General features: G+C 59.7%; 1 protein-coding gene across 3 annotated transcripts in view; it reads right to left on the reverse strand.

The window, feature by feature from the left end:
• Nucleotides 1-22,981, reverse strand: part of COL18A1 (collagen type XVIII alpha 1 chain) — a 41,266-nt gene that overhangs the window by 7,883 nt on the left and 10,402 nt on the right. For 2 of the 3 annotated variants that reach the window (XM_075512070.1, XM_075512069.1), the window contains exons 3-16: nucleotides 5,645-6,189; nucleotides 2,609-2,692; nucleotides 2,458-2,517; nucleotides 2,137-2,275; nucleotides 1,914-2,017; nucleotides 1,797-1,823; nucleotides 1,530-1,700; nucleotides 1,396-1,422; nucleotides 1,243-1,305; nucleotides 1,050-1,136; nucleotides 841-894; nucleotides 617-766; nucleotides 413-475; nucleotides 196-240 (exon numbers count right to left, since the gene is read on the reverse strand). In XM_075512070.1, coding sequence (XP_075368185.1) covers nucleotides 196-240; nucleotides 413-475; nucleotides 617-766; nucleotides 841-894; nucleotides 1,050-1,136; nucleotides 1,243-1,305; nucleotides 1,396-1,422; nucleotides 1,530-1,700; nucleotides 1,797-1,823; nucleotides 1,914-2,017; nucleotides 2,137-2,275; nucleotides 2,458-2,517; nucleotides 2,609-2,692; nucleotides 5,645-6,189 — 1,619 coding nt within the window. Of the gene's footprint in view, nucleotides 1-195; nucleotides 241-412; nucleotides 476-616; nucleotides 767-840; nucleotides 895-1,049; nucleotides 1,137-1,242; nucleotides 1,306-1,395; nucleotides 1,423-1,529; nucleotides 1,701-1,796; nucleotides 1,824-1,913; nucleotides 2,018-2,136; nucleotides 2,276-2,457; nucleotides 2,518-2,608; nucleotides 2,693-5,644; nucleotides 6,190-9,993; nucleotides 11,324-22,981 lie in introns of those variants that run through there. The other variant, XM_075512068.1, reaches the window with a different exon arrangement.

Consider the following 22,981-nt stretch of genomic DNA (forward strand, 5'->3'; position numbering starts at 1 on the left):
CGGCGGCTCCACGCACCCTTGAGCCACAGCACTGCTCTGCTCTGGGAGGACCCCAAATACCAGCATCCCCCTCCCCGCTCCGGCATGAGGTGGCCCCCCAAGCAGCACCCCTGCCTCCACTCTGCTATGTACGTGGGACACCCCCCCCCCCCCCCCCCCCCCCCCCCGCCAAGAAACCCACCCCAGGCACAGTACCTTGGGTCCTGGTGCACCGGGGAGGCCGAGGTCACCCACATCGCCCTGGGGAGGAGGAGGAAGAAGAGGGTGTGAAGAAGCTGCCCTGCTCCAGGGACAGGTTGATGCTCCCCAGCCCAGGGACAGAAGGAGCTGGGACCTCCTGGAGATGTGCCAGGCGTGCCAGCTGCCCTGTGGGGGAGCTGTGACATGTTCCCACGGGACGTGGGACACTCACCTGCTCTCCTTTGGGTCCCGGCTGCCCAGCCGCCCCGTCTTTTCCAGGAGGACCCTGAGGACCCTGCAAGATGCCCAGGAGCTGGCTCCAGTGTGGAAAAACCCCATGGGGCTGGTGGGCACCGAGCCCCCCACCACCACAGGGGGCAGTTACAGCCCCACCACCGTGGGTGTGGCCCTGGGATAGGTCCCCTTGGCCACCTACCGCTGGCCCCGGTGGCCCGGGGATCCCATCCCTGCCTGGCAGCCCCGGCGGTCCCAGCAGGTCTGTGCGGTTCATCCCAAACCGTCCTGGCTCCCCTGGCAAACCAGGCACGCCGGGTGGCCCTGGGGGACCGGGCGGCCCTCGCGGACCCTAGAAGAGAAGGAAGGGACGATGGCCGCACGCGTCCCCCCGCTCCCTGCTGGCAGGAGAGGAGCCGCACTCACCCGCAGGCTCTCCAGGTCACCGCCGAAGCCAGAGCCCTCCATGTCGATGAAGGTCTGGGGGAGAAGCACGAGGGTGATGTCAGGCACCGATGGCCAGGGTTGGGGTGCCCGGCGGCACGGGGAAGCTGTCTGGGGTCTGGCAGCAGCGTCCCACTCCTCTGTGGCCCTGTACCCCCCACCCAGATCCCTGTATCCCAGGGGGTACCCACCAGTTTGTCATGCTTGGATGAGGGTCCTGGCGGTCCCGGGGGACCGGGTGGTCCAGGGGGTCCTCTCGGCCCCACGCCGGGGTCACCCTGGCACAGAAGAGAGAGCACGGTTTGCGAGCGTAGCCCAGCCGCCGGTGAGAGGAAGAGGGGGCAGCGGTGTGTGCCGTCCCCCCACACCAGCACCGGCACTCACCTTCTCCCCCTTCAGACCGGGCTCCCCCGGCATCCCGGGGAATCCCTGGGGCCCCATATCGCCCTGCAAAGGGGAGCGGTGGGGGGTCAGTGGGCAGCGAGGCAAGGGGGGCGTCCGGCACCCATTGCCCCACCACCCCCCCACCCCACTTACAGGTTTGCCGTCCTCGCCGGGATCGCCCTAGGGATGGCAGAGAGGGGAGAGGTCAGTGTGCAGGCAGACAGGCAGGCAAGCAGGCAGGCGTGGGGGGAGAGGGGATACCCGAGGGGTGGGGAGGCTCGACTCACAGGCTCGCCATCCCTGCCAGGGGCTCCATCCTTCCCTGGTGGCCCTGGGGGACCGGTGACCTGCTCCACCATCGAGCCGTCAGTGTGCCGCGAGAGGGTCCCAGGGGGGCCGGGGTCGCCCGGCTCCCCTTTCTGGCCCTTGGAGCCAGGGTAGCCAAATCCAGCGCTGCCCTGGGGAGCCAAAGGAAACGGGCATGGGTGGCACGTCCCCAGGGGTGGCAGCCCAGGCAGGCATGGCTTTGCCCCGGCACCCCCTGTGACACTCACCTTAATGCCCAGTTCTCCTTTCTCCCCCTGTGGGACAGGAACAAAGAGGAGTGGGTGTCAAACGCGGACACATCGGTGGCATCCTCAAGCCCCTGGGATCCCCCCCCTCTCACCCACCTTTTCGCCCTTGACACTGCCCCTCCCCACGATGCTGCTGGTCCCGGAGTCCCCTTTCAGGCCACGCTCGCCCTTCTCCCCCTTTTCGCCTTTGGGGCCGGTGCCTGCAGGAAGGGAAAAGGGACCCAGTCGTGCTCGGGGATGGACACCCTGCCACGTCCCCGCCGGTGTGCCCTGGGGCTGGCCGGCACGGCGGGGAAGGGGATGCCGCTGTCGGCATTACCTCCCGCAGAGACCCGCAGCGTCTCCTCTGCTCTGGTCCTCTCGGCTTGCTGCAGGGAGCCTCCGCCGCTCCTCGGCCCGCCACCCGCTGCCACGGGCGGAGAGGTGACGGGGACAGCATCCACCAGCCCCGGGACACCCTGTGCCAACAATAAGGGGACACCGCAGTGCCATTCATCTCCCAGTGCCCTCTCAAAAGGGGCAGGCATCGGGACCCCGTCGGGCATCCCGGGACCTTGACCATGGAGGGCACCCAGTCCTCCTTGTCCCTAAAATCTTGGGGTCCTGCTACTGGGTGCAACACCTGCGGGCAACAACTCACCCTATCTTTCCCTGAGGGTTCGTGTCCACCTTCCGCCCCGCTGCCAAAATCGCCAGAGACCTGCGTTTTCCCGGGTAGAAGGGGCGAGGAGTCAGCTGGGAGCACAGGGGGGCAGCCCCCCACCTGCCCTGGCCGGACTGCCAGCGCTCACCTCCTCAGTGTCGTCCTCCTCTTCCTCACACTGGCGCTCGGCCGCCCGTGGGTCCCCTTGCAGCTTCAAGTCGGCAATCACCCCCTGGAAGGAAACCACACCAAGGGCTGCCACAGATGGACACGCCCCACGGACAGACACGCACCGCAAGCCACCCCACAGCACGGTGTGACCTGCCGCGCCGCCCAGCCACCACGTCCCCGAGCACCCTGTGTACATCAGGCTCTTTCACCCGGCGTGGAGAGCGGTCTCCACCTGAGCATCCATGTCCCAGCACAGCGAGGTTTCAACCTTGCAGCCCCGGTCCCCAGTGCCACCGGCATGGCTCGGTGAGCCATGAGGAAAAGCCCCATGCCGGCACCGGCACCAGGCCAGCCAAGCAGAGGCGGCGGCCAGAACCTGGCCAGCCAGCCAGCAATGCTTTGGCCATGCTCCTCCTTCCCCCTCTCCGGAGGACTCCCCAGCTGCAGACAGCCTCTCCGCCCCAAGCAAGGGCCGCTGGCAGGGCCCAGCCAACTGCAGCCCCGGTTTTGTATTTCTTAGGCTAATCCATGCTTCCTTACCATTTATTTGGGTTTTGCAAGCACTGTGCGCATCCAAACCGCTTGTTTATACAAGAAACCGCCACAAATTCCTTCCTATGGATGCTGCCTCCAGACAAACCCCCGCAGCCGAGCTACAGGGCAGCAGACCCGTATCGATTGTGTGTGGGTACCAGCCTGAGTCCCACGGCTTCCACAGCGAGTGGGGTCACCCAGTGTATCCCCGAGCCCAGCCCAGATCCTCACTGCTGGGATGGGACACGGGGATGCTGCTGGGATGGGATGCTGCTGGGATAGGATGCTGCTGGGATGGGATGCTGCTGGGATGGGATGCTGCTGGGATGGGATGCTGCTGGGATGGGATGCCGCCCATCCCTCTGATCCCGTCGGGGAGGTGCCGGGGACCATGCTGAGAAGCGAGCTCGGAGAGGGCAGATACCTCCCGCTCGGCCTCTCTTCCCTGGGTGAGACATCTAAAATAATATTTGGGCTTGCTTGAAAGCACAGCGCAACACGTCCGGGAAAGAACTGTGCTCAGGAAACACGATGGGTTTAAGAAAACAAGAATCAGGGGCAGTTGCAGTTCAGCCAGGCTGGCTGTGATATTATAATATGAATATATTCTAAATATATTATATTACACATATATCATAAATATAATATATTATAAATATAGTCTATTTTAAATATATATTATTTTTACATATAAATATATATATATAAATCCCTCCCACAAGCAAATGCCCCCCAGGTGGGTTGTGACCTCCTCCAGCTGCTCGCCCTGGCGACAGCCGGCTCTGATCCATCCCTCTCCTCCCTGCCGAGCACCAGCATCAAGCCCAAGCTTTGATAAATGCAGCACTCCAGCCTGGCCTTCCTGGTCCCGGGGCTTGCCGGAGGCGTCGGAACTAACCCGGTTCCAGCCCTGAGCTGAGGCATCCCCGTGAGGGATGGTTATAAGGGCCCTTTGCAGCCTGTTTGCCCCAACAAAGGGGGCGGCAGCACCGTAGGTCTTATCGTACATCCAGCTGCCATCAAACCCTCCTGCCAGACCCCGGCTGAGATCCCATTTACAGTAACGCCCTTGATATCTGCTGTCCCACGGGCTTCTGTACTACCTGCAGGCTTCGTCCCTCCAGGTTTCATCCCATTGACACAAAGGCAACTCGGGAAGAAGCACAGAAGCCAGCTGAGACCCCACCAGCAGCCCTCCAGCTGCCCATGAGCAGCTCGTCTCACGGCTTGACTGAGGGCCAGGTTTTAATCTGCTTGACGCCCCGTTAGTTCCAGATAACCCGAGTCAGGGCTGGTCAGCGGTGGAAATACCACGAGGCAGTCAGATGCCAAGGAGACATTCAAGCCTGCGCTCCCCGCTCCCGTCTCGGCCGGCCGAGGCAGTCAGCCTCCATCCCTCGATGGCCGGCTATTCCTGGCGGGAAAACCGGGGGCGGGCAGTGGGATCGGGTGTTTGGCAAGCTCGGGAACATCATCTGCTAGAAAGGCAGGAGTGCTTCGCTCCGCTTTGGGCTGTTGCTTTGCCTTCCAGCTGGTGCCAAACCCTCTCCAGCTGGGGAAAGGAGTTCCTTCACGGCCATGACCTGGCCCTCCCAGCAGGTTCAAGAGCAAAAAATTGCTCTTGAGACCTCAAGGGACCAACTCAAATCCCAGCACAAACTGGTCCCCAGCCCATCAATCATTAACCCTTCTCGGAGGAGCTTTTCCTGCCCGAAGTGGTTTACCTGGCACTGCGGCAGCACTACTCGTTAGTCAAGATGATGTTTAAGCTCAGAAACGTGCTTTGCAAAGCTCCCCGGGAAAAGCATCGCTCCCCGGGAAAAGCAGAGCCTCTGTTGCTGGGCAAACCGCGCTCAACCCAGGAGAAACCCGGCAGTGCAATCCTGAACTTCCCTTTCCTCAAGCACTGCAGGGGATTTCCACGTCAGCTGGGCATTTTCCCCACACTTTCCATAAACCTTATCTAGAACATAAGTCACGCTCAAATCATGGGCTGAGCTATCACCTTCTCTCCTTGCTCTCCAAAGTCTTCCTGCAGATACTGCCCGTCAGCCAACAAAGATATGCTCCAGCCCAAGCATTTTTTCCAGCTAAGAGAGACATTTTACCAGCCAAACCAGCCCCTCCACCAAACGAGTTGGGTATTTTTAGCAAAGGGGAGACTCGAAGTGGCTCAGCGTTTGCTGGGAAAGGTATGGGCAATGGTGGGTGCTGTAGCACAACCCCACCTCCTCCTGCCAGCCCACCTTGAGAGCTTTGCCTTAGTGAGACCCAAGACAATAAAGTTGGTGGCATCTCAAGCCACCTTCCCCCCCCCCCCCCAAGCATCTCCTTTCTCAGGGATGCACGTGGAGCATGGCCTCTGGTTTGTCTTCTGGGCAAAGAGGCTGGTTCAACAGGCACAGGCTGGTGTCACATCCCTCCAGCCTCACCCAGGATTCTCCTTGGAGATGCTCCTGGGAGTGACCCAAGGCCTTACCTGGTATTTGTCTGGGTCAGCTCCTCCAGCCTGAGCAACAAAGAGCCCGGAGCCATCTTCCAGCTCCATCTCGTCCGGGGAACGCTCAAAGTGGACCCGCTCGTGCTCCTCACAGTCCAGGTAGAGAACGACTACCTCCTCCTCCACACTGATGGCAAAGCGCGTCCACTGGTTGAGCAAGGTGGGCACGGTGAAGGTGGCTGCTGCATATGATCTTGGTGAGCCCGGCTCCGTGTAGTAGAAGATGATCTGCTGCCTGCCCATCCGCAGCTCCGAGAGCTTGACACCCACATAGATGATGCTCTGCGAGGAGTCTGTGATGGCAAAGAGCACGCCGGCCCGAGGGGTGGTGGGCTGGATGTGGAACAGGAGGGAAAAGTCCCGGTAGAAAGGGCTCGGCAGGTGGTACCGGGCCACCTGGCCCGTGTTGGCATTGGGGCCGAAGACATAGCCGGGGTTGTTGTCGGGGCCATAAATTTTGAGGATCTCCTCTGGCGGGGGGTCTCCGATCAGCTCCAGGAGGCTGACCTCAGTGCTCAGGTTCTCTGCAAGAGGAAGGGAAAGGGGACAGTCACAACTGGCCCAGCAAGGATGGTCACCCTCAGCAAGGCACCTTGGGGGGACACCATGGGCTATGCCTTCCCCAAATGCCACTCTTCAATGGCTCCCTCTGCTCGCCCTCCCCAGGGCCCAGGATTTTCCTTCAGGCTGCAGGTTGGCCAAGGCAGCAACGCTCCTTGAGCTGCTCCCACCGCACAGTTGGGACGTGGCTCTCAAAATGCCACCTATTCCCTGCTGCTGGCCCTCCAACCACAGCCAGGACATCCCTGAGATGGGATAAAACCAAAGGGATCTTGCCCATGGTAGCAACACGCCCATGCAGGCAGCGGGGGATGCTGCCGGAGCACTGGGAAGCTGAACAACCACGGAGCCGTGAGGAAGTGTGTTGCATCTGTACCTGCTCCGGTGTCACAGTGACCCCCCACATCATCCCTGGACAAGCTTATGGGGTCACCCCGGCTGGGAATAAATCAGAGCCATCCCCTTGCAACACCCTGGGAATGGGGCTCGAGCCAGCGCGCCCCATCAGCTTCCCAGATGATCTCAGTTTGGAGCTCGCCTCCTTTCCCGACTCCTTTTTCTCAAGGCGCTTGGGGAAGTTCTGCTCGGGACGATCTCTCCTACCCGACGCAGCTGAACATCTGGCCGGGGCGAGCCGGCCCTCTGTACGCCAGCTCCCGTTGTTTTGGCAGCAGGCACATCCTCATCGCCCACACACCGGGCGCTGGATTCCTCCTCTCCTATGTCAACCTCTCGGGCGGGTGCCAACTCAATGGGATCGAGCACGCCGGGTGCTTTTTAACTCCGTGTTTCCCAGGAGCGAGAAAACCCAACCACCTCAGCTCTGAAATGGCCGAGGGCTCCACACTGGGAACAGATGCTTGGTGCTGATTTTGGCCCCATCCCTGGAGTCAGGAGCAGGAGCTGAGACAATTCAATGTCCCCAACTCCATCCCTGGTGTTTCATGTGAGCAATGGGGGGTTATCAGAGGTGTGTTGAACCCGGAAGGACCAGCCAGGAACCTCCTCCCTGCTCTGGAGCCAGGCATTTTCCTCCAGAGCTCTTACAAAAAATAAAAAGAGGAGGGGAAAAAAAAAAAAAAAAAGAAAGAAGAAGAAATCAGCCCAGCCTTGCCCAGCCTGGAAGGAAAACACGTCTCTTGGGATGGTGAGAGGAGATGAAAACCTGGGTGCCTCTTCCAAAGCCTGCGGGTACCTGCGCACAAGGAGCATCCCCAGCCTCCCCCTACTGCCAAGTCCCAATGCCAGTGCCAGCCCCGTGACAGGGACCCAGGCAGCAGGGACGTTAGAAATGTCACTGATTAGAGGTGGGGGCAAGTTTTCTCTCTCCCAGACCCACTGATCCTCTCCTGAGCCTGCTGCTCTAAAACTACTCTGTGCCCACCCTGCTCCCCCAAGTCCCCAGTCCCTCCCAAGCTGAGCACCCGGCTGGGAAGAAACCTCCTTCCCAGTCTTGCACCAGCCCTAACCCCCTCATCTGCCCTGCACTGGGATTGCGCTTCCCCATGGAGCATCCCCAGCCAGCTCGGAGGGGAAGGGCTCAGCACAGCCCCTCTGCCTCGCTGGCCGCAGGGACCTCTGGATCCTGGAGCCCAGCAGCCTTTGGAGCCCAGCGTCCTTTCGTGCCCAGATGTGCGCAGCCTTACACCAAAAATGACGGGGCGAGCGAGCGGGGCTCCCCCGACCCACAGCGAGCCCCAGCCTGGCACCCACCCTTGAGACACCCCATGCTCAGGCACCCCACAAGCCGGCTCCCACTGTCCCACTCCCAGCCGCACCGTCCCCAGCCGTGCCAGCTACCCTGCAGCAGGCGGCTGCGGCCAAGCCGACTGCAAACACCAGGATGCAGGGACGGAGCTTATCTCAGGCTGGAGGAGGCCAAATTCACAGCAGCTTTAAGGGAAGAGGAAACCAGAGCTTCCTCCTGGGGGTCCGCACGGGTGTAAGAGCCGGCGCTGCAATTTCTGCAGGCACACAGGCCATCGTCTGCCCCTGGGGCTCGGGATGATGGGGGACAGGCTGAAAGAGGCTTTTGTTATTTTCAATGCAATTTTCAACCACGCTCCCCTTGGCGTTTCAGCTGGCTCTGGGATCCTCCCTCCTCTCCAAACATGCCACTCGCCCCCGAGCCCAGGGTGGGAGCTGGGTACCGGCACTTCCCAAAGCAAACAGGGACACATCTTTCCCCTGAGCAATGTGCAAAGCAGACAGAAGCCAGGGCTGCGAGGCCGGATGGGTCCTGGGGAGCAGGGGGGGGTAAGGGGAGACCCCTTTAAACAGCTGCTCCCCTGCAAAAGCCAAGTGCCCTTCTCAACCCCAAACCTTTCAGGCCATGCCTGCTTTTTCCAAAGGGCACCCAGAGCTCAAATATCACACCCTCTTCTCCCTGTGGCAAACTGGCAGCACCCACCGCGGAGCACAGAGAGCCAGAGACAGCTGACGCCGCAGCGGTTTCGGGATGGGTGCTGGCATGGAATGGCTGCGGGGATGCCTCTGGCCGCAGCAACCCAGGCCTTTGCTCTTGTTGCCGTTGGAAAGGACCCCGGGATGCTCAAAGCCACCTTCCCGCTCTGCCGTGACCTTCCTGGCTGGCCCAAGCCAGGGCTGCCAGTGTGGCCCCATGCGTCCCATCCCTGCTGGGATGCAGAGGACCCCCAGCATGCAGGAGCATCTCAAGTCACTCCATGGGGTGCACCACAGTCCCCACGTCTCCCACCCATTCCCGGGAGCGACTGCCTTCTTCTGAGCATCCCCATGATCCCGCTACACCCCCACGGGGTCGGCCAGCGAACAGAGCCGCTTTGACGCCGAGGGGACCATGTGCGCGACCCTTGTCCGCTGGCCCCAGCTAAATCGTCCCTCTGATGGCAGCGGGTGTCTCGCCGCTCCTGGTCGGCAGCCCCGGGTCATCACCCGAGGGCGCGGGGGGCCGGCGCGGGAACACAGCCTCATTCAGAGGGCTCGGCGGGGGGAGCGGCGAGCTCCCGCTCCTGCTTTCATCCCAAACTGTGTTCTTGCTCTTACACCCTGACATGCATTCCTCTGAGCGCCAGTCCCCCCCGCACTCCCTTCCTTCCCCCCCCCGCTGAAGAGGCACATCTCAGTCCCCAGCTGACTTACACAAGGGTCACAACCACCTAATGATGAAGCTGGAGGCGAAACAACGTCTCCTGCCTGCCAAGCAGGGGGGGAATCAAACATTAGCCGTTGGGTAAATCATTAACCCCAAAGCAAAGGGCCGCGCTGGGAGACGGAAGCGTGCGAGCACGGCCGCGGGTCACCTTGAAGCTTCCTCACTGCCGCAGTCCCCGATGCTGCTGCAGTCGGGTGGGCGCAGGGTCCTGGTCCTTCCCCTGTCCCTGTGGGGAGCTGCCAGCTCTGCAAGCGCCCTGCTCCTGGGAGGGATACCCCAAAAAAGCCCTTTGGCTTTGCTGTACTCTGCGGCACCTGCAAACCAGCCCCGAACACCGGCACAATGCTCTTGGGGAGCATCTCTTGTCCTGGCCACCGGGACGCTGCCTTTTAACCTGGCCACTGTGTTTCACCGGGGGTGAAAGAGCCCGAGGAGGGGATGGTGATGCTCAGCCTTGCGGAGGGAGCCAAAACCCGCTGGCGGTCCCCGTTTGAAGAAACCGAGGCGGGATGGAAAGTGATTTTGGACTCAGCAGCATCCCAGGGGACAAGGCAGAAGCATCCCTCAGTGCCTAAAAACCTGGGGGAGTTTGGGGAGGGGAGACACACGTACACACGTGACCCAGCCACATTACCTGCAGAAGCATTAATAAAGACACAAGAATACCCTTCGTCCTCCTCGGGGAGAGCATCGCAAGGCAGAGGCAGGCGCCCGCTGGCCAAGTGCGTCCAACACTGGTCTCTGACGGCCTCGCAGAAGCCCTGGCATGGCGGGGGGGTTACAGGGACCGAGGCGCTACACCCGGGGAGCAGGAGCAAGCAGAGAAACCACTCCACGTAGCGATGGCACCGCGATTCAAGCAGCCCCTCCCACTCATGCAAAGCCGCCCGAATTTCCGCCTCGCTGCTGTGGCGGAGGTAATTCGGTAATCTGAAATGGTCGGTGCCCAGCATACTGCAGAAGGACAGGCGGGTTGGGACAGGCAGGCAACGGCCGGCCGGTGGCATCAGTCTGGGTAACAAGGATGCGAGCCCCGCGCCACTACTACTGTAGAGTCGCGCAGCAGCAGTTAGTAAATCAAACTCGCGAGGACTGAAGTTATCAGCAAGAGGAGGATCCACACCATTAGCCACCCTCCCGTTAGGCAAAGGAGGGCTCCGGCTCCCGTTCATGCCGGCCAGCGCCAGCCCCCGGCGGCCGGTGCCGTGCCACAGGTTCGGTGGGGCGGGCGATGCTCCATGGCGGTGTCGGGGCGTTTGCACCGTGGGGTCCCGGGGCGGCACCGCCTGCTCGTGGGTACCATCACCTGGTGAGAAAGGGAAAGGGGCACTACCTGGCCAGGGACCTGCCGGTCTCTGCAAGGACACCCGTGTCCCCGTCGCTGTGGGGGGCCCCGTCCCCAGGAGCTGTGGTTCCTCAGTGGTCCCTGTCCCCAGGAGCTGCGGTTCCTCAGTGGTCCCCGTCCCCAGGAGCTGCGGTTCCTCAGTGGTCCCCATCCCCAAGAGCTGCGGTTCCTCAGTGGTCCCTGTCCCCAGGAGCTGCAGATCCTCAGCGGAGCTGCTGGCCGCATCCTGGCCAGGGGTAGGTGACGTGCTGCGGGGAGGAGTGATGCTTGGCCGTGCTGTGCTCTCCACCAGCCCCGTGGCATTCCCGTCCCACTGCTTGGTGTTTTCGGCTGCGGTCCCCTCACCCGTAGGTGCTGCTGTGCCGGGATCCGGCTCCTGGCGCTGTGCGGTGGTGACGTCCCCCACCACCTGGCCACCCCACGTCCCCAGGGACACGCTGGGGGTGGGAGCTGCCGCAGAGGCGAGCGGCTCCGGCGCCGCGGTTCCCTCAGCCGGTGCCACTGGGCTTCCTGTGGTCTTCGTGCTGCCCCAAATCCAGTCCAGGAGCTGCGTTTCGGAGGAGGAGAAGCAGCAAGCCAGGAGGAGCAGAAACCCCAGGCGAGGTGGGGCCGGGGCCATTAGGAAGGGAAAACGAGCCCTGTTGCTTCGGAGGACGAAACGAAGAGGCCAGAGGAGGGAAAGGAGGGAAGAGGCAGGAGTTTTGCCCCGGCCAGACTCCCGGAGCGCTCACATCGCTCTCTCCTCTCCGGCTCTGGCGCAAGACCCTTCAAACCGGAGCACAGCGGGAGGAGTGGCCGTGCCGCCGGCCCTGCCAAACCCTCCTCTCCTGAGCGCCAGCCTCCCTGCACCCGGCACGGCCCCCCGAGGACCCCACAGCCCGGCTGTCCCCACCTGAGCCCCCCAAAACCTCTGGGAGCCGAGCCAGCCCTCAGACGCACCCTGTTCCCTGTCCCAGCTGCTGCTGCTGCCAGCTTTTTAACTCCTTCCTGCCCAGAAAATTCTAAATCCTCTCTCCCTGCTCAGTGGATCTGGTTAAATTACCGGCGTCGAGAGCCGTGCATGGCGGGGTCACACATGGAGACGGTCCCCACAGATGCCAAGCTTCAGTGGGACACACAAGTCCCCCCTTCCAGGTCTCAGGGAAAGGTTATAACCTCAGAGCAAAACCAAACAAGGAGGGAAAAAAATCCCAGAAAACATTTCCAAGATTTCCACTGGCCGGAAACACAAGTCCCAAAAGTCAAGTGCTTTTGAGCCGCTTTCCCAGCTCGGTTACAGGGCCAGGACCCCCCCAGGTGCTGTCTCAGGACAGCGAGGGGAGCGTCTGCGATCCCCCCCGTGCTGCGAGCGTCACGCGCCAGTGACATCTGGAAGCCAGGAGGTCTGAGCAATCGTAACCTTGAGTACTTGAGCTTTACTGAAGCCTGGGATGAAAATCTCCCCTGGGCAGCACTGGCGCTCTCTCCCAGGCCGCTAAAACTTCAGTCGCTCTTTGTCCCAGCTGAAAAAAAAAATCACCCCAAATCCACTTATCTGGCCCATTTCCCCACCTCAATGGTGCCCAGCTCTGGAGATGACAAGCCCTCATCCCTGGGGAGCACCAAGTCCCCGGTCCCCTGCTGGGATGCAGCACACCCACGGACCACACCACCACGCTGCTCTTGCCATGACACGGGGCGAGTCACCTTTGTGGCTCAAAAAGTGTCCCCGAGAAGGGACATTGATGGGGAGGTGACAATTTCGGCTCCCCCTAGCCGGGGCGCTGCATGGCTGGGAACGCCACGGTCTGCGGTAATGCGGTCCCGCAATGCCTGACGCTCCAGTTAAAAAATATTCAGGAAAAGCACTGAAATGAATGCTCAGATATCTATTTTGCTTTACGCAACATTTCCCACGCTACTTTTTAAGCGAAATGGGTGAGTGTTCCCCTTAAAATGACAGCTGGCATGGCAAGGATGCTGTTGCTAATAGGCTTGCCCGACGACTGATGCTGTTAGGGGCGCGTGTTGTGGAACAGCCCGCGACTAATCTCATGCGGGACGCGTTTTTGTCCGTATGTCAGAGCTTCCATACAGCCCCCCCGCGAGGCTCATATGCTCCCATCAACCTGATGAAAGGAGCCAGCCTGCCAACCCGCCCCGGCGCGTTTGGACAGGACCCTGCTGCGCCCGGCTCTGCTCCCCTGGGGTGAGGGTGCGGCATCCCGGCAGGGTGCAGGACCCTCCCTGCGTCCTCGGCATGCCGGTGACTGCTGCTCCTCTCCCACTGGTGGGGAGGGCAGAGGGAAAAGCTCGGTGCTCCCATGGCTTCTCCCCCAAACTGGGGGGAGATAAGTGGGGTGGGATGTGATCCAAGCCCCCCGGAGCCACGCAGCATCTCCAAGGCAGCTCCCAGAGCCAGGGGGGAGCATCACGAGCCCCGATGAGCCGCCTCGTCTCAGCCAGGAGGGTTCCGGCAGCGGCACCATGCTGGGGTGCCCCAAGCGTGTGCAGACACAATGCCCAGCCAGAAAAAAATCCCCTCTCTCCCTTCTGCTGGGATTAGGCAGCTCATGATAGCGGAGCAGAGCAAAGCAGCGATGCCGCGGGACCTCCCCGCACGCAGGGCCGCCGCCAGCCCTCGTTAAGTCAATGATCTTCATTTCACTGCACACCTCTGGGCCGGCGGCTCCCAGGGAAGGAGCCAGGGCTGGGGCATCTCAAAATAAGGGACCTGGGATTTCCAAAATAAGGGCCGGGAGGGTGGCCTGGTGGCACAGGTGGCACTGGAGCATCCCGACCCAGCGTGCCCAGCTCTGCCACTGACCAAGCGGCCAGCTGGGACAGAGAACGTTACCAGCTGGTGAAATATTTTGGAGAAGTATTTCCCCAAAGAGAAGCCATGGCAGCTGGCTTGCTGGCAGAGCAGGGGAAACCCCTTGTTTTAGCCTCTGCTAGGCTAAAGTCTCTCAAAAAGTACTTTGCATGCTCCAGGGGATGCTGCCAGAAGCTCACCATGACTTTGCACTTCTTTAAAGCAAAACTGGACCCTAAGTCTGGTCCCAGTTCCCTCCTGACCAGGCTGGCTGCATCTTCCACTGCTGTCCATCATCCGCCGGTGCAGCCTGGTCCCTCTGGAAAAAGGGGGATGAGGCTGCCCTGCTCATTGCGGGCTCAGTCCTGTCCCAGAAGAAAAGAGAAGAGAGGGGGGGAAGGGGGGGGGGGGAGGAGAAGAGAGAGGGAGCAAAAGGGGAAAAAAAGGGGGGGGAAGGGGGAGGGCAAAAGGGGGGGAAGGAGGGGAAAAGAGGGGGGACAGGGGGAAAAACGAGGGGGGGAAAAAGAGGGGGAAAAAAGAGGGGGGGGGGGGAAGAGGAAAAAAGCTCCTGCCACGCAGGTTTCAGACCTGCAGCATCCCATCAGCGGTTAAAGAAAAACGATGTTATTCTTTGGGGCCGAAGCGGGGCTGAGCGAGCGGGTTTCAAGCGACCCGGCCACGCGTGTCCCCTGCCAGGCGAGCAGCCCGTGGCAGTGGTCGGAGACGGCAAACCCGGCCATGAACACACCGGGCTTCGCGGCGTGCGCTGCGTCCCCAGCTCACGTCCCGAGCCCTCGCCGCGGCAGCTCTGGGTTGCTCTCCCCTCAGCTTTTTGGGAGGGGACGGGGACCCTGCCCCAGCCCAGCTCAGCAAACCTCCCCTCCACAGCCTGAGGCCGGACCCCTCCGCAGCAAGACCCGGGCTGGCGGAGACGGACAGACAGACGGACAGGCAGATGGACAGCAGAGGGAGCCTCAGGCCGAGCAGAGCGTGGAAGCACCCTCAGGAGACCCGTTTTGCTGCACCCCATCAGGGGTGACGACCCATCCCGGTGGCCGATCCCGGCCACGAGCCCAGAGGTCACCGAGGTCTGGGCAGGGACGGGCAGCGGTTTTTGACAGAGTGCAGGCAGGGAGCTGCTCGCATCTCAAGGGAAGGTCTCCGCAAACCAGCGGGGGACCCCGGGTCCGAGACGTCCCAAGTGAGGAGCCTTGAGCCCAAAAAGATTCAGCGCAGCCGCAGAAAGGGCTTTAATGCCGACAGCAGATCCTGCTGCCAAGAGATTGAGCCGCAGAGGGAAAGACCCCCCCCAGGGCACCCCCTGCTCCGCCACACACCCCTGGAACCAGGGAAGGATGGAGGTCACAGCATCCCCATGGCACAGCTCCCAAGGAGCCTCCCTTAACAATTAGGGGCTTTAATTTGCTCATTACCGGGCTATTTTTATCCATTTTCTCTTTGCCAGCTCCAGCCCCGACTTCCCCCAGCCTGCAGGCAGGATGGCTGCAAATCGCCTCTTGCTTTTGGCCACCACTAAGAATATCCCCGGTCCCTTCAGAGCAGCTGCGCCGACCCACACGCAGCATTGGTGGGGTCAGCCCCGGGATGCAAACACACCGTAGCCCCACGACCTTTCCAGAGCCCACCAGCAGCTTGCCGAAAGCTCGCTGGGTTACCACCAGCAATGGCAACATTGCTGTAGGGTGCTTGAGAAAGCATCCACCTCCAAAGGGCACAAAACCACAGCAGAGCAAGCGCTTGGGACCACCGCTGATGCCCCATTCGCCGCTGATCTCCCCTTCCATGGATGCTGCTGGGGAAGGAAGGAAGGAAGGAAACCTTGACACCGGCAAAGCCAAAATGCTGGAGGAGGCAGGAGCGCTCATGCAGCGAGCAGAAAAATTCAGTGACTGTCAGCGGCAGATGGTATCTATAAATCCTATGGATGTCTGGGATTTTAATCTGTTCTTCATCTAAAAGCCCAAACAACAGTTAAAAGGCCCTCATCAAGACACACGACGAGGATATTGCCACATCCCGAGCCGCTGACCTCCCATGTGGAGACAGCCCCCGGGGAGAGACAGTGGGACCTGGCCCACGGATGGGCACTCAGCCAGGGCGATGGGAAGGCAGGGGCTGGGGACAAGGATGCACGGGGGCCGAGCCGGCGTGAGTGATGGCACCCATCACGGCCCCAAAAATGATGCAGGTGCCAGTTTGCGGGGACCTGCCTCCAGGCCAGCATTTCCCCCGGCCTCCGGCTATGCAACACCGCCGAGCTCCCGGGACCACAGCGTTCCTAAACATTTACTCATGGAGAGCTAGAAACATCCTCCCAGCAAATTCCTCGATAAGATAAACCGTAAAAATGTCACAACTGCCTCAGGGAGCCATCGAATAACCCCGGGGGGAAGAAGGGCAGCCGTGCCCAGACCCCCGCCGTTACCTGCATCCTCCTCCCGCTCCCGAACCGAGCGGAGACGGAGGCACCCACTGCGCTGGGGCATCCATCCTATTCATTTAAGGAGTATTTTTGTCAGCCCTCATGGGAAATTATGCAGGCAACGGCAGCGGGCAGGGCAAGCAAAGCACAAAGCAAACAGCCTTCCTTCCAAGTGTGGCTAAAAATACCCGCGGGGGTCGAGCCCCTGGGGAACAGCACGCCAAGGGGCAGGTCTCACTGAAGGCATCTTGCGTTTGCCTTGTAACTCATTACCCTCCAGCGAAGACCGGGAGCCCCAAGCTCGAGAAGGCACAGACAAGAGATGCTGGCGTTCCCCTTTTCCCCATCTGCATGGGCAGGAGGACAAGGCAGCAGGGGCAGGGAGTTGGGGCTGGGGTGACTTTGGCCACCCTGCAAGGTGCCCTGGCCACCCCAGGGGATGGATGGCAGAGAGGGGCCATCAACCTCTGGGCTCAGCCAAACCCAAGGGAGGTCTTTAAAAGTGCAAGGAGGTCTTTAGAATGCAAGGTGCGCTCGGTGTGAGCTGTAGCCCCCAGCCCCACCACCCTGCCTCCACAGGAGCCACCGGCTCTGCTTCCCATCACTCGCCTCCCTCCACGGCCGACCGACAGCCCGGAGATAAGGCGAGGGGAGGTGAGGGAAGGAATGCAACCCCCTCACTCACTCTCTGCCGCGTTAATAAATCACCTTGTAGAGTAATTGCTCCTTGGAGGGTGAAGACTCACCTCCCCCTCTTACCCCCCACCAAGGTCCCGGCTCAGCCTGGGAGCCACACTCCCGGGAAGCCCCGAATTTCAATTGCGTTCCTGGAATTCCTGCCCCGGCACACAGCCGAGGGGGCTCCGGCAGCATCCGCGACCAGCCAGTTATCGGGGCGGGGGGGCGGTTGGTTTCCATCTCTGTGAGGGAGCGAGTGGGTCCGCGGCTGGGGAGCGCATCCCTATTCCCAGGCACCTATCTACCTAGAAATACAGGGAGACCAATGCAACCGGCATCTCGGCTCACAGATGGATGCTGTGCCACGGGATGGACGCTGTACCGTGGGATGAGGGGAGATCAGGGCTGGGATGGAGGGTTTACGAGCTGACTCGATGCCATCGCAACCTGCTCATTTGCACAAAGCAAAGCAGAGAAGAGGGGGACAAGCTACCCAGGTGGGGTATGGTTCCCCGGAGCTCAAACGAAGTCTTCCAGCATCATGCACCAGAGAAGCCAACGAAGCCCAAAATATCAGGACATGACTGCCACGAGCATATTCCCAGCCATGGAGAGGGCTGGGCACCGAGAGGGACTGGGAAAGGGCCCACGGGACACCCTGCCCACCCCTCGACCATGCTTTCGTGCTGCACCCTGCCAGGATGTTAAGCTGCCAACGTCAAGGAGCGCTGCTGGAGGGTAACCCTGCACCAGCTTCGAAGGCTGCACGACAAAAGCTGGGAGTTGCCCATTCCCAGCTGTTTTTCAGGAGTTTAGTGCAGAGGAAAATACCAGCACAGCTAAAAAAAAAAACCCAATTCACCATACAAAACAAAGAAGAGCTGCCAAACAAAGTAGTACCTGAAGCTACGATGGAGCGGTACAGCATCCATCCTGCGGTACAGCATCCATCCTGCATCCGCCGGGAGCCAGGGATGCCGGGTGCTAGCTGGTCCACGCTGCTGCAAGAGGCAACTGCCACAGCTTGTGGGTGCTTTATGGAGCCTCTCCACAGCTTTACGGCGAGGGAAACCCACCCAGCAGTTCATTAACCTCATCCTCAGCGTGGCTCACAGCAAACAAAATCCAAGCTCATGTGGTTGCTGCGGGGCCAGGTGGCAAGAAACACTATTTTGCTAGGGAACGGAAAGGAAAAGAGGGATCCGGGAGGGGTTTTTGATTTTGGGCTTCAGCTGCAATCTCCCGCTCGTCCAACCAGCCTCAGTCTTGTCAGCGCTGCCCTCCTGCAGCGCAGGGGACTTTGTTTAGCTTGGAGCCTCTGGAAGCCCCTGGCTGTGCTTGTAACAAGACTCCTTGTCCGCTCTGTGGTCCTTCCACCTCTCTGCACTCCTCAGACAATAGTTCGCCTGTGCTGCTGACTTTGGCATCAGTTCCCTGCTCTTTCCAAAGTCTCCTCTGCACCAGGCAGCCGAGCTTGGCCATCCTGCTTTGGCATCCCATGCCAGGGTTGTCTGCTGGGCACTGCGCTTCATGCCAGACCTCGCCATGGCTTTCAGTCCCCCATGGTGGGGGGATACAAGGGGGTGAGATGCCCAGCAGACCCTTTGGGGGTGGATGCTGGGGCCAAAGCTATTTAATGCCTTTGTTAGCAGCCTGGATGAGGGGCCACTTAAACAGGGAAAGCGTCATCTGGCCCTTGAACCTACCCGGCTCCACATGTCCCAATGCTAAAGAAAAAACAAATCAGTTGAACACCTTGAAATGAAGTTGAGCAATGACAACTTGATGTCAGCCAAGGCTGAAATCCCCTGCTCCCTACCAGGATGACAGTCTGTGTCTCCACTGGCACAGAAAGTATTTAAGCAGCAAAATTTAGATCCTTTGAGAAAGTCCAAGCACCACTGGAGATGAACATTAAGGGGGTCAAACAGGTTGATGTTGTCAGTGGCTACTTTGCTGCTCCATGCAAGTGGAGAGAGGATATCTTAGCTTCCTTCAGCACTGGGGAAAGTCAACAGGACCTGGATGAGGCCAGAAAACACATCATCCCTTTCCAACCAACGACAAAACACACCGGATGAGAGATCTACTGGTCCTCAGTATAAGCAGGAGATGGGGACCAAAAGCCATCAGTTGACCAATTATTCCCTTCTTCATCAAATCAGTTGGTTTTAAAGATAAAATATGACGTCAATAAATATCTTCAATGCACTGAAATCGACTGCATATAATGTGACAGACATCAAGAACAAGGATAGGCGCTGTTCCCAGCATCAGCATCCCAAAGCAAAGCTGGCCAGCCCACGGGCACGCCACCACCAGCCGAGGACGGCCACGCAGCACAGTGCCACAGAGATGGGTGGCTGCAAGCTGTTTTCCAGGATGGTAAGGGTTAAAAAAAAAAAAAAAAAAAAACCCAAACCACACAAAAAACCAGCAGGCATGCCTGAAGAGGAGGATTAGAGAATAGGGCCATTTCTCAGCAAAGACTATGGCAACGTAAATAGAAAAGTAACATTACGCTCAAGACGGGGCCCTTTCGCTTCGCTCCTGCCCTACAATGCCACTATTGTTTTGCTGACAACTGGTAATTATCCCAAGCTGCACACACTGGTATTCCCACCCTTTAACCGGGAGGGATTTTGCTGCCGCCGACCCTCTGACACCAGCAAAAATTCACATACCACAGGGTTCAATGGGGGGGCGGGCTGGAAAGGCTGGGCGAGCCCCACGGGGTACGTCATTCGGGCACCTCCTTTTAGTCATCCCTAAGAAACAATGCTGTTAAGGATGGTTTTGCTCCCGACGGCCATGCTTGGGGTTCAAGGTGCCCCAAATAGCAGGGAGTCTTTTCCCTCATCCCGAGCGAGCAGTACCCGTCATCACCCTGGATGAAAAAATATTCCCCTCCCAAATATCCGAGTCTACGCAGCGCGTCCTTTCTCAACCTGGCAGCAAAGAGGAAACTGCAAAAAAAGAAATAATCCCACGGAGGCACGGTTTTCCTTCCCTCCTGAAAAGCTCAGGCATCCCTGGGGACCCTGGACCCCTGGGATGAGCCCCTGCAGGCAGCTGCTGCCCTGCTGCCTGCTGCAAGGGAGCTGTAATGGGGATGCGTCGGACCCCTCACTTCTCATTTATGGGATGGGGGAGTTACGGTCCCAAACTCCCCAGCCCACCAGCCCGGTGCCAGCACCAGCTCAGATAAGGTGATAAAAAATGCTGGAAACTGCTTCAAGATGGATTGAAACACTTCCATGGTCAAAACGTGGATTTCTTTTCCTGCTTTTGCAGGGTGGTGCAAGAGGCCGAAAGACCAGAACAAGGGCAAAAAAATGCTGCTTTTTTTTTCTGCTACAGGCTGCAGGCAGCGCAGCCAAGGACAGAGAAAGGCAGAGGACACAGGCAGCCGCCAAAGGACCCAGCTACGAGCACCACAACCAGCTGCTCTGGGATTTATTGGGTTTTTTTCTTCTGCGTTTTAATTACATGATCGCAGAAGTTCCTTCCTAACGGGAAAGCTGGAAACCAGTTTTTCCTGCAGCAAGGCCAATTCCACAAATGCTAGCAGTGACCTGTAAAGATAAAAAAGGCCCGATAAATCAGCAGAGCAACATCTTTCCTTCCTTGCAGCGTCACCAGCCTGTTTCGCCGGGGTGGGTTTTTATTTGTTGTTGTTTTAAGCACCCAAGAGAAAAGAAACCGCTCCTAAAACCCCACTTAACCCATCCCAGCTGCAGAAAAAAAAAAACCATGTAGGTAGAAGGAGCTATGCTATGGGACTCCGGGCAAGCTCCAGCCTGTCCCCGCAGCACCCGGCCGGGCTTTGCGGGGAACAAACCCCCCTTCTCCCAACCCTGGAGCCCCGCCAGCCCCTCGCCTAATTAAAGCGTGTGGCCGCTTGCAGGGCGGAAAGCCGGCAGCCAGAGCAGGGAGGCTTCAGTGCCTCCGGGGCTGAGCCCCGCCACCGGACCAGGACCACGCTTTTAAGGATGCTGAAAACTGGAGGAGCTCCCAGGGTCGTGTCTGTATCCGGCCAGCCCCAGCTCTTCTCCGTCACTTGCTTGGCCGGAGCGGCGACTTGCCTTGCCTGGAGCAGGGCAAAGATTAAACCCAGATTTTGCTCTTTAAACCGCTTTTGGCCAGAGGAGGTTGCTTTGCACCCACCTTTTCGGGGATATTGGAGCACAATGGAGCACAGTTGCAGCAAGGAAGGGGCGAAGGCTTGCGCGGCTCATGGAGGAAACGCTCGCTGTCCCCTCTGTAAGGAAGGGAGGGCAGGAGAAAGCCCGGAAGGGGCCACAGGGAAAGCAGAGGAAGGGCTTAAAAGATTAAAATGGGACAATGTTATCAGCGGGCAGCTGCCTCGTGCCCCTGGCGCCGTGTACGCGGGGGGCTCCGACTGCCGGCTCCAGGTGCGCAGCGCCCACCAACGCCCTGTGGCACGCACTGGGGTACCACCCGTCGGACGTCCGGGTGCCAAACGCTGGCACCAGCTGCACCCCGGAGCCCAGGCACGGGCAGTGAAGCATCACCAGCAAGACTCGGAAGCAAACCGGGGTCATCGAGATTGAACAGCAACAGTGCGATAAAAAGGTTAAACAGCAAAACTAAAGAAATGGGAAACATTTTTACTCCCTACCCAAGCAAACTGGTTTTTACTGGGGTTCGCACAACTGCCGTTCATCAGTCCAAACCACATCAGCAACACCCCAAGGCCGGAGGGATGCCGGTAGCTTAACAGCAACCCCTGCACAGCGACCGTTCGCACAGCCGGAGCATTGGGGATGTACCGGGAGACCCGAACGTTGGGATGCAGGGGATGTACTGGGAGACCCGTTTCCACCGCGAGAGTCAGATTTACAGCGACGCAGGCTGTCCCAAAGTCCCGGTGCAGTCGCGGTGGAGCTGGTGTAACTGGGTGGGCTGTACCTGGCCATGGCGCATCCCACCCCAGTGTGCTCCCCAAATCAGGCTTGGTCTTGGTCTGGGGGCAGAGATGCTTCACCACCAACCCACCCATCCCTGGATGGATGCAGGCCAGCCGAAACATCCTTAAAAGCCTGTTTTATCACCTGTCTCCCAAATTTTGCCACTGCTGGACCGAAGCTAACCACCAGGAGCTGCCAGCAGAGCCTGGGGCAGGCACAGGGAGTGGGGCTGGGGCTGCCCCCGGAGCCCAGCCCACCTCTCCCCCCTGCCCGGCCATGCGGAGCGGCACGCATCCGGACCACCGGCCTGGGATGGAGCAGGACCTAGCCAATGTCCGCCTTACGCTGCTGCATTAATCCTGTTGCTAGGACACCCGCGGACGAAGAAATACAACACTTGACGGATTAGCGTCTAGACTGGCTGACCTTTCCCTCCGCTTGCGAGGTGGAACTGGGGCGAAAATCGGGCACCGTTGGCTAAAAGGAGGGTTTTTTGTAGTTGGTTTTTTTTTTTGATGGGAGCCAGGGAGGGAGGGACATCGCTGTCGCTGAAAGAGCCATTTCACTACCTGCCGCCGGAGAGGGATGTGCAGGAGACGGACCCAGGTCTTGCAACCTGCTGCCAAGCCCGGGCTTTGCCCAGCAACCCAGCCGACAAAAGAGCCTTTCATGAGAGGGGACGATGTCAACCCTGCAATTAGCAGGGGAAAAGAAAAAAGAGCCGAAAGAAGATTATTACCTCCAGCAGTTGCCTCTGGGGGCCCCTCTCAAATGGTTTCATTAACTCTTTCGGCTGAGCCCAAGGAGAAGGTGGGGAAGGAGCCACCAACGTCAGCAGCGGCCCGTGGCCAGCTGGACCCAGGCTGGCATCCCAGCCTCGCAGGATGCCACGAGGAGACCCGTCCCCTTGGGTGCTGTTGGGGCAGGCTGGCGGCGAGCGATGTCTCTGCCCCGGAGCTCCAATGCTGGATCGGACCCAGTGGGAACCAGGACTATCACCCTCCCGCATCCCAGCTGGGAGGGAACCACACTAGCCCAGCCCTACGACAGTCCCTGCGAGATCAGACACTGACCTCGGCGAGCTGGGGATGATCCTCACTCAAGCCATCGAGCGGCCGCAGGGTATGCCACTGCCGAACCTCTTCCACCTCCTGCCTTGCTAAGTAATGTGACAGAGAGCTCATCCCAGCCCGCTCCGTCTCCCCACCAAAAAGATGCATTAGCTTGTTAAAACAAAAAACCCACACGTTTTTATCAGATGGTGCCCTGGCTACCTGGTGGGAAGAGGTTAGAAACCTCCCTCTGGGCATCTTTTCTCTTCCTGATGCCAAAACCCCCCACAGCTTTCCCTTTTGCCACCCACTCCAAGGAAATCCAGGACAGGTCACCCAGAGGAGAGCAGCCCACCCTGACGGTGCCCCTGTCCCCTAC

This window comes from Mycteria americana, chromosome 9 (assembly GCF_035582795.1).
Source record: "Mycteria americana isolate JAX WOST 10 ecotype Jacksonville Zoo and Gardens chromosome 9, USCA_MyAme_1.0, whole genome shotgun sequence".
NCBI classification, from domain to species: domain Eukaryota; kingdom Metazoa; phylum Chordata; class Aves; order Ciconiiformes; family Ciconiidae; genus Mycteria; species Mycteria americana.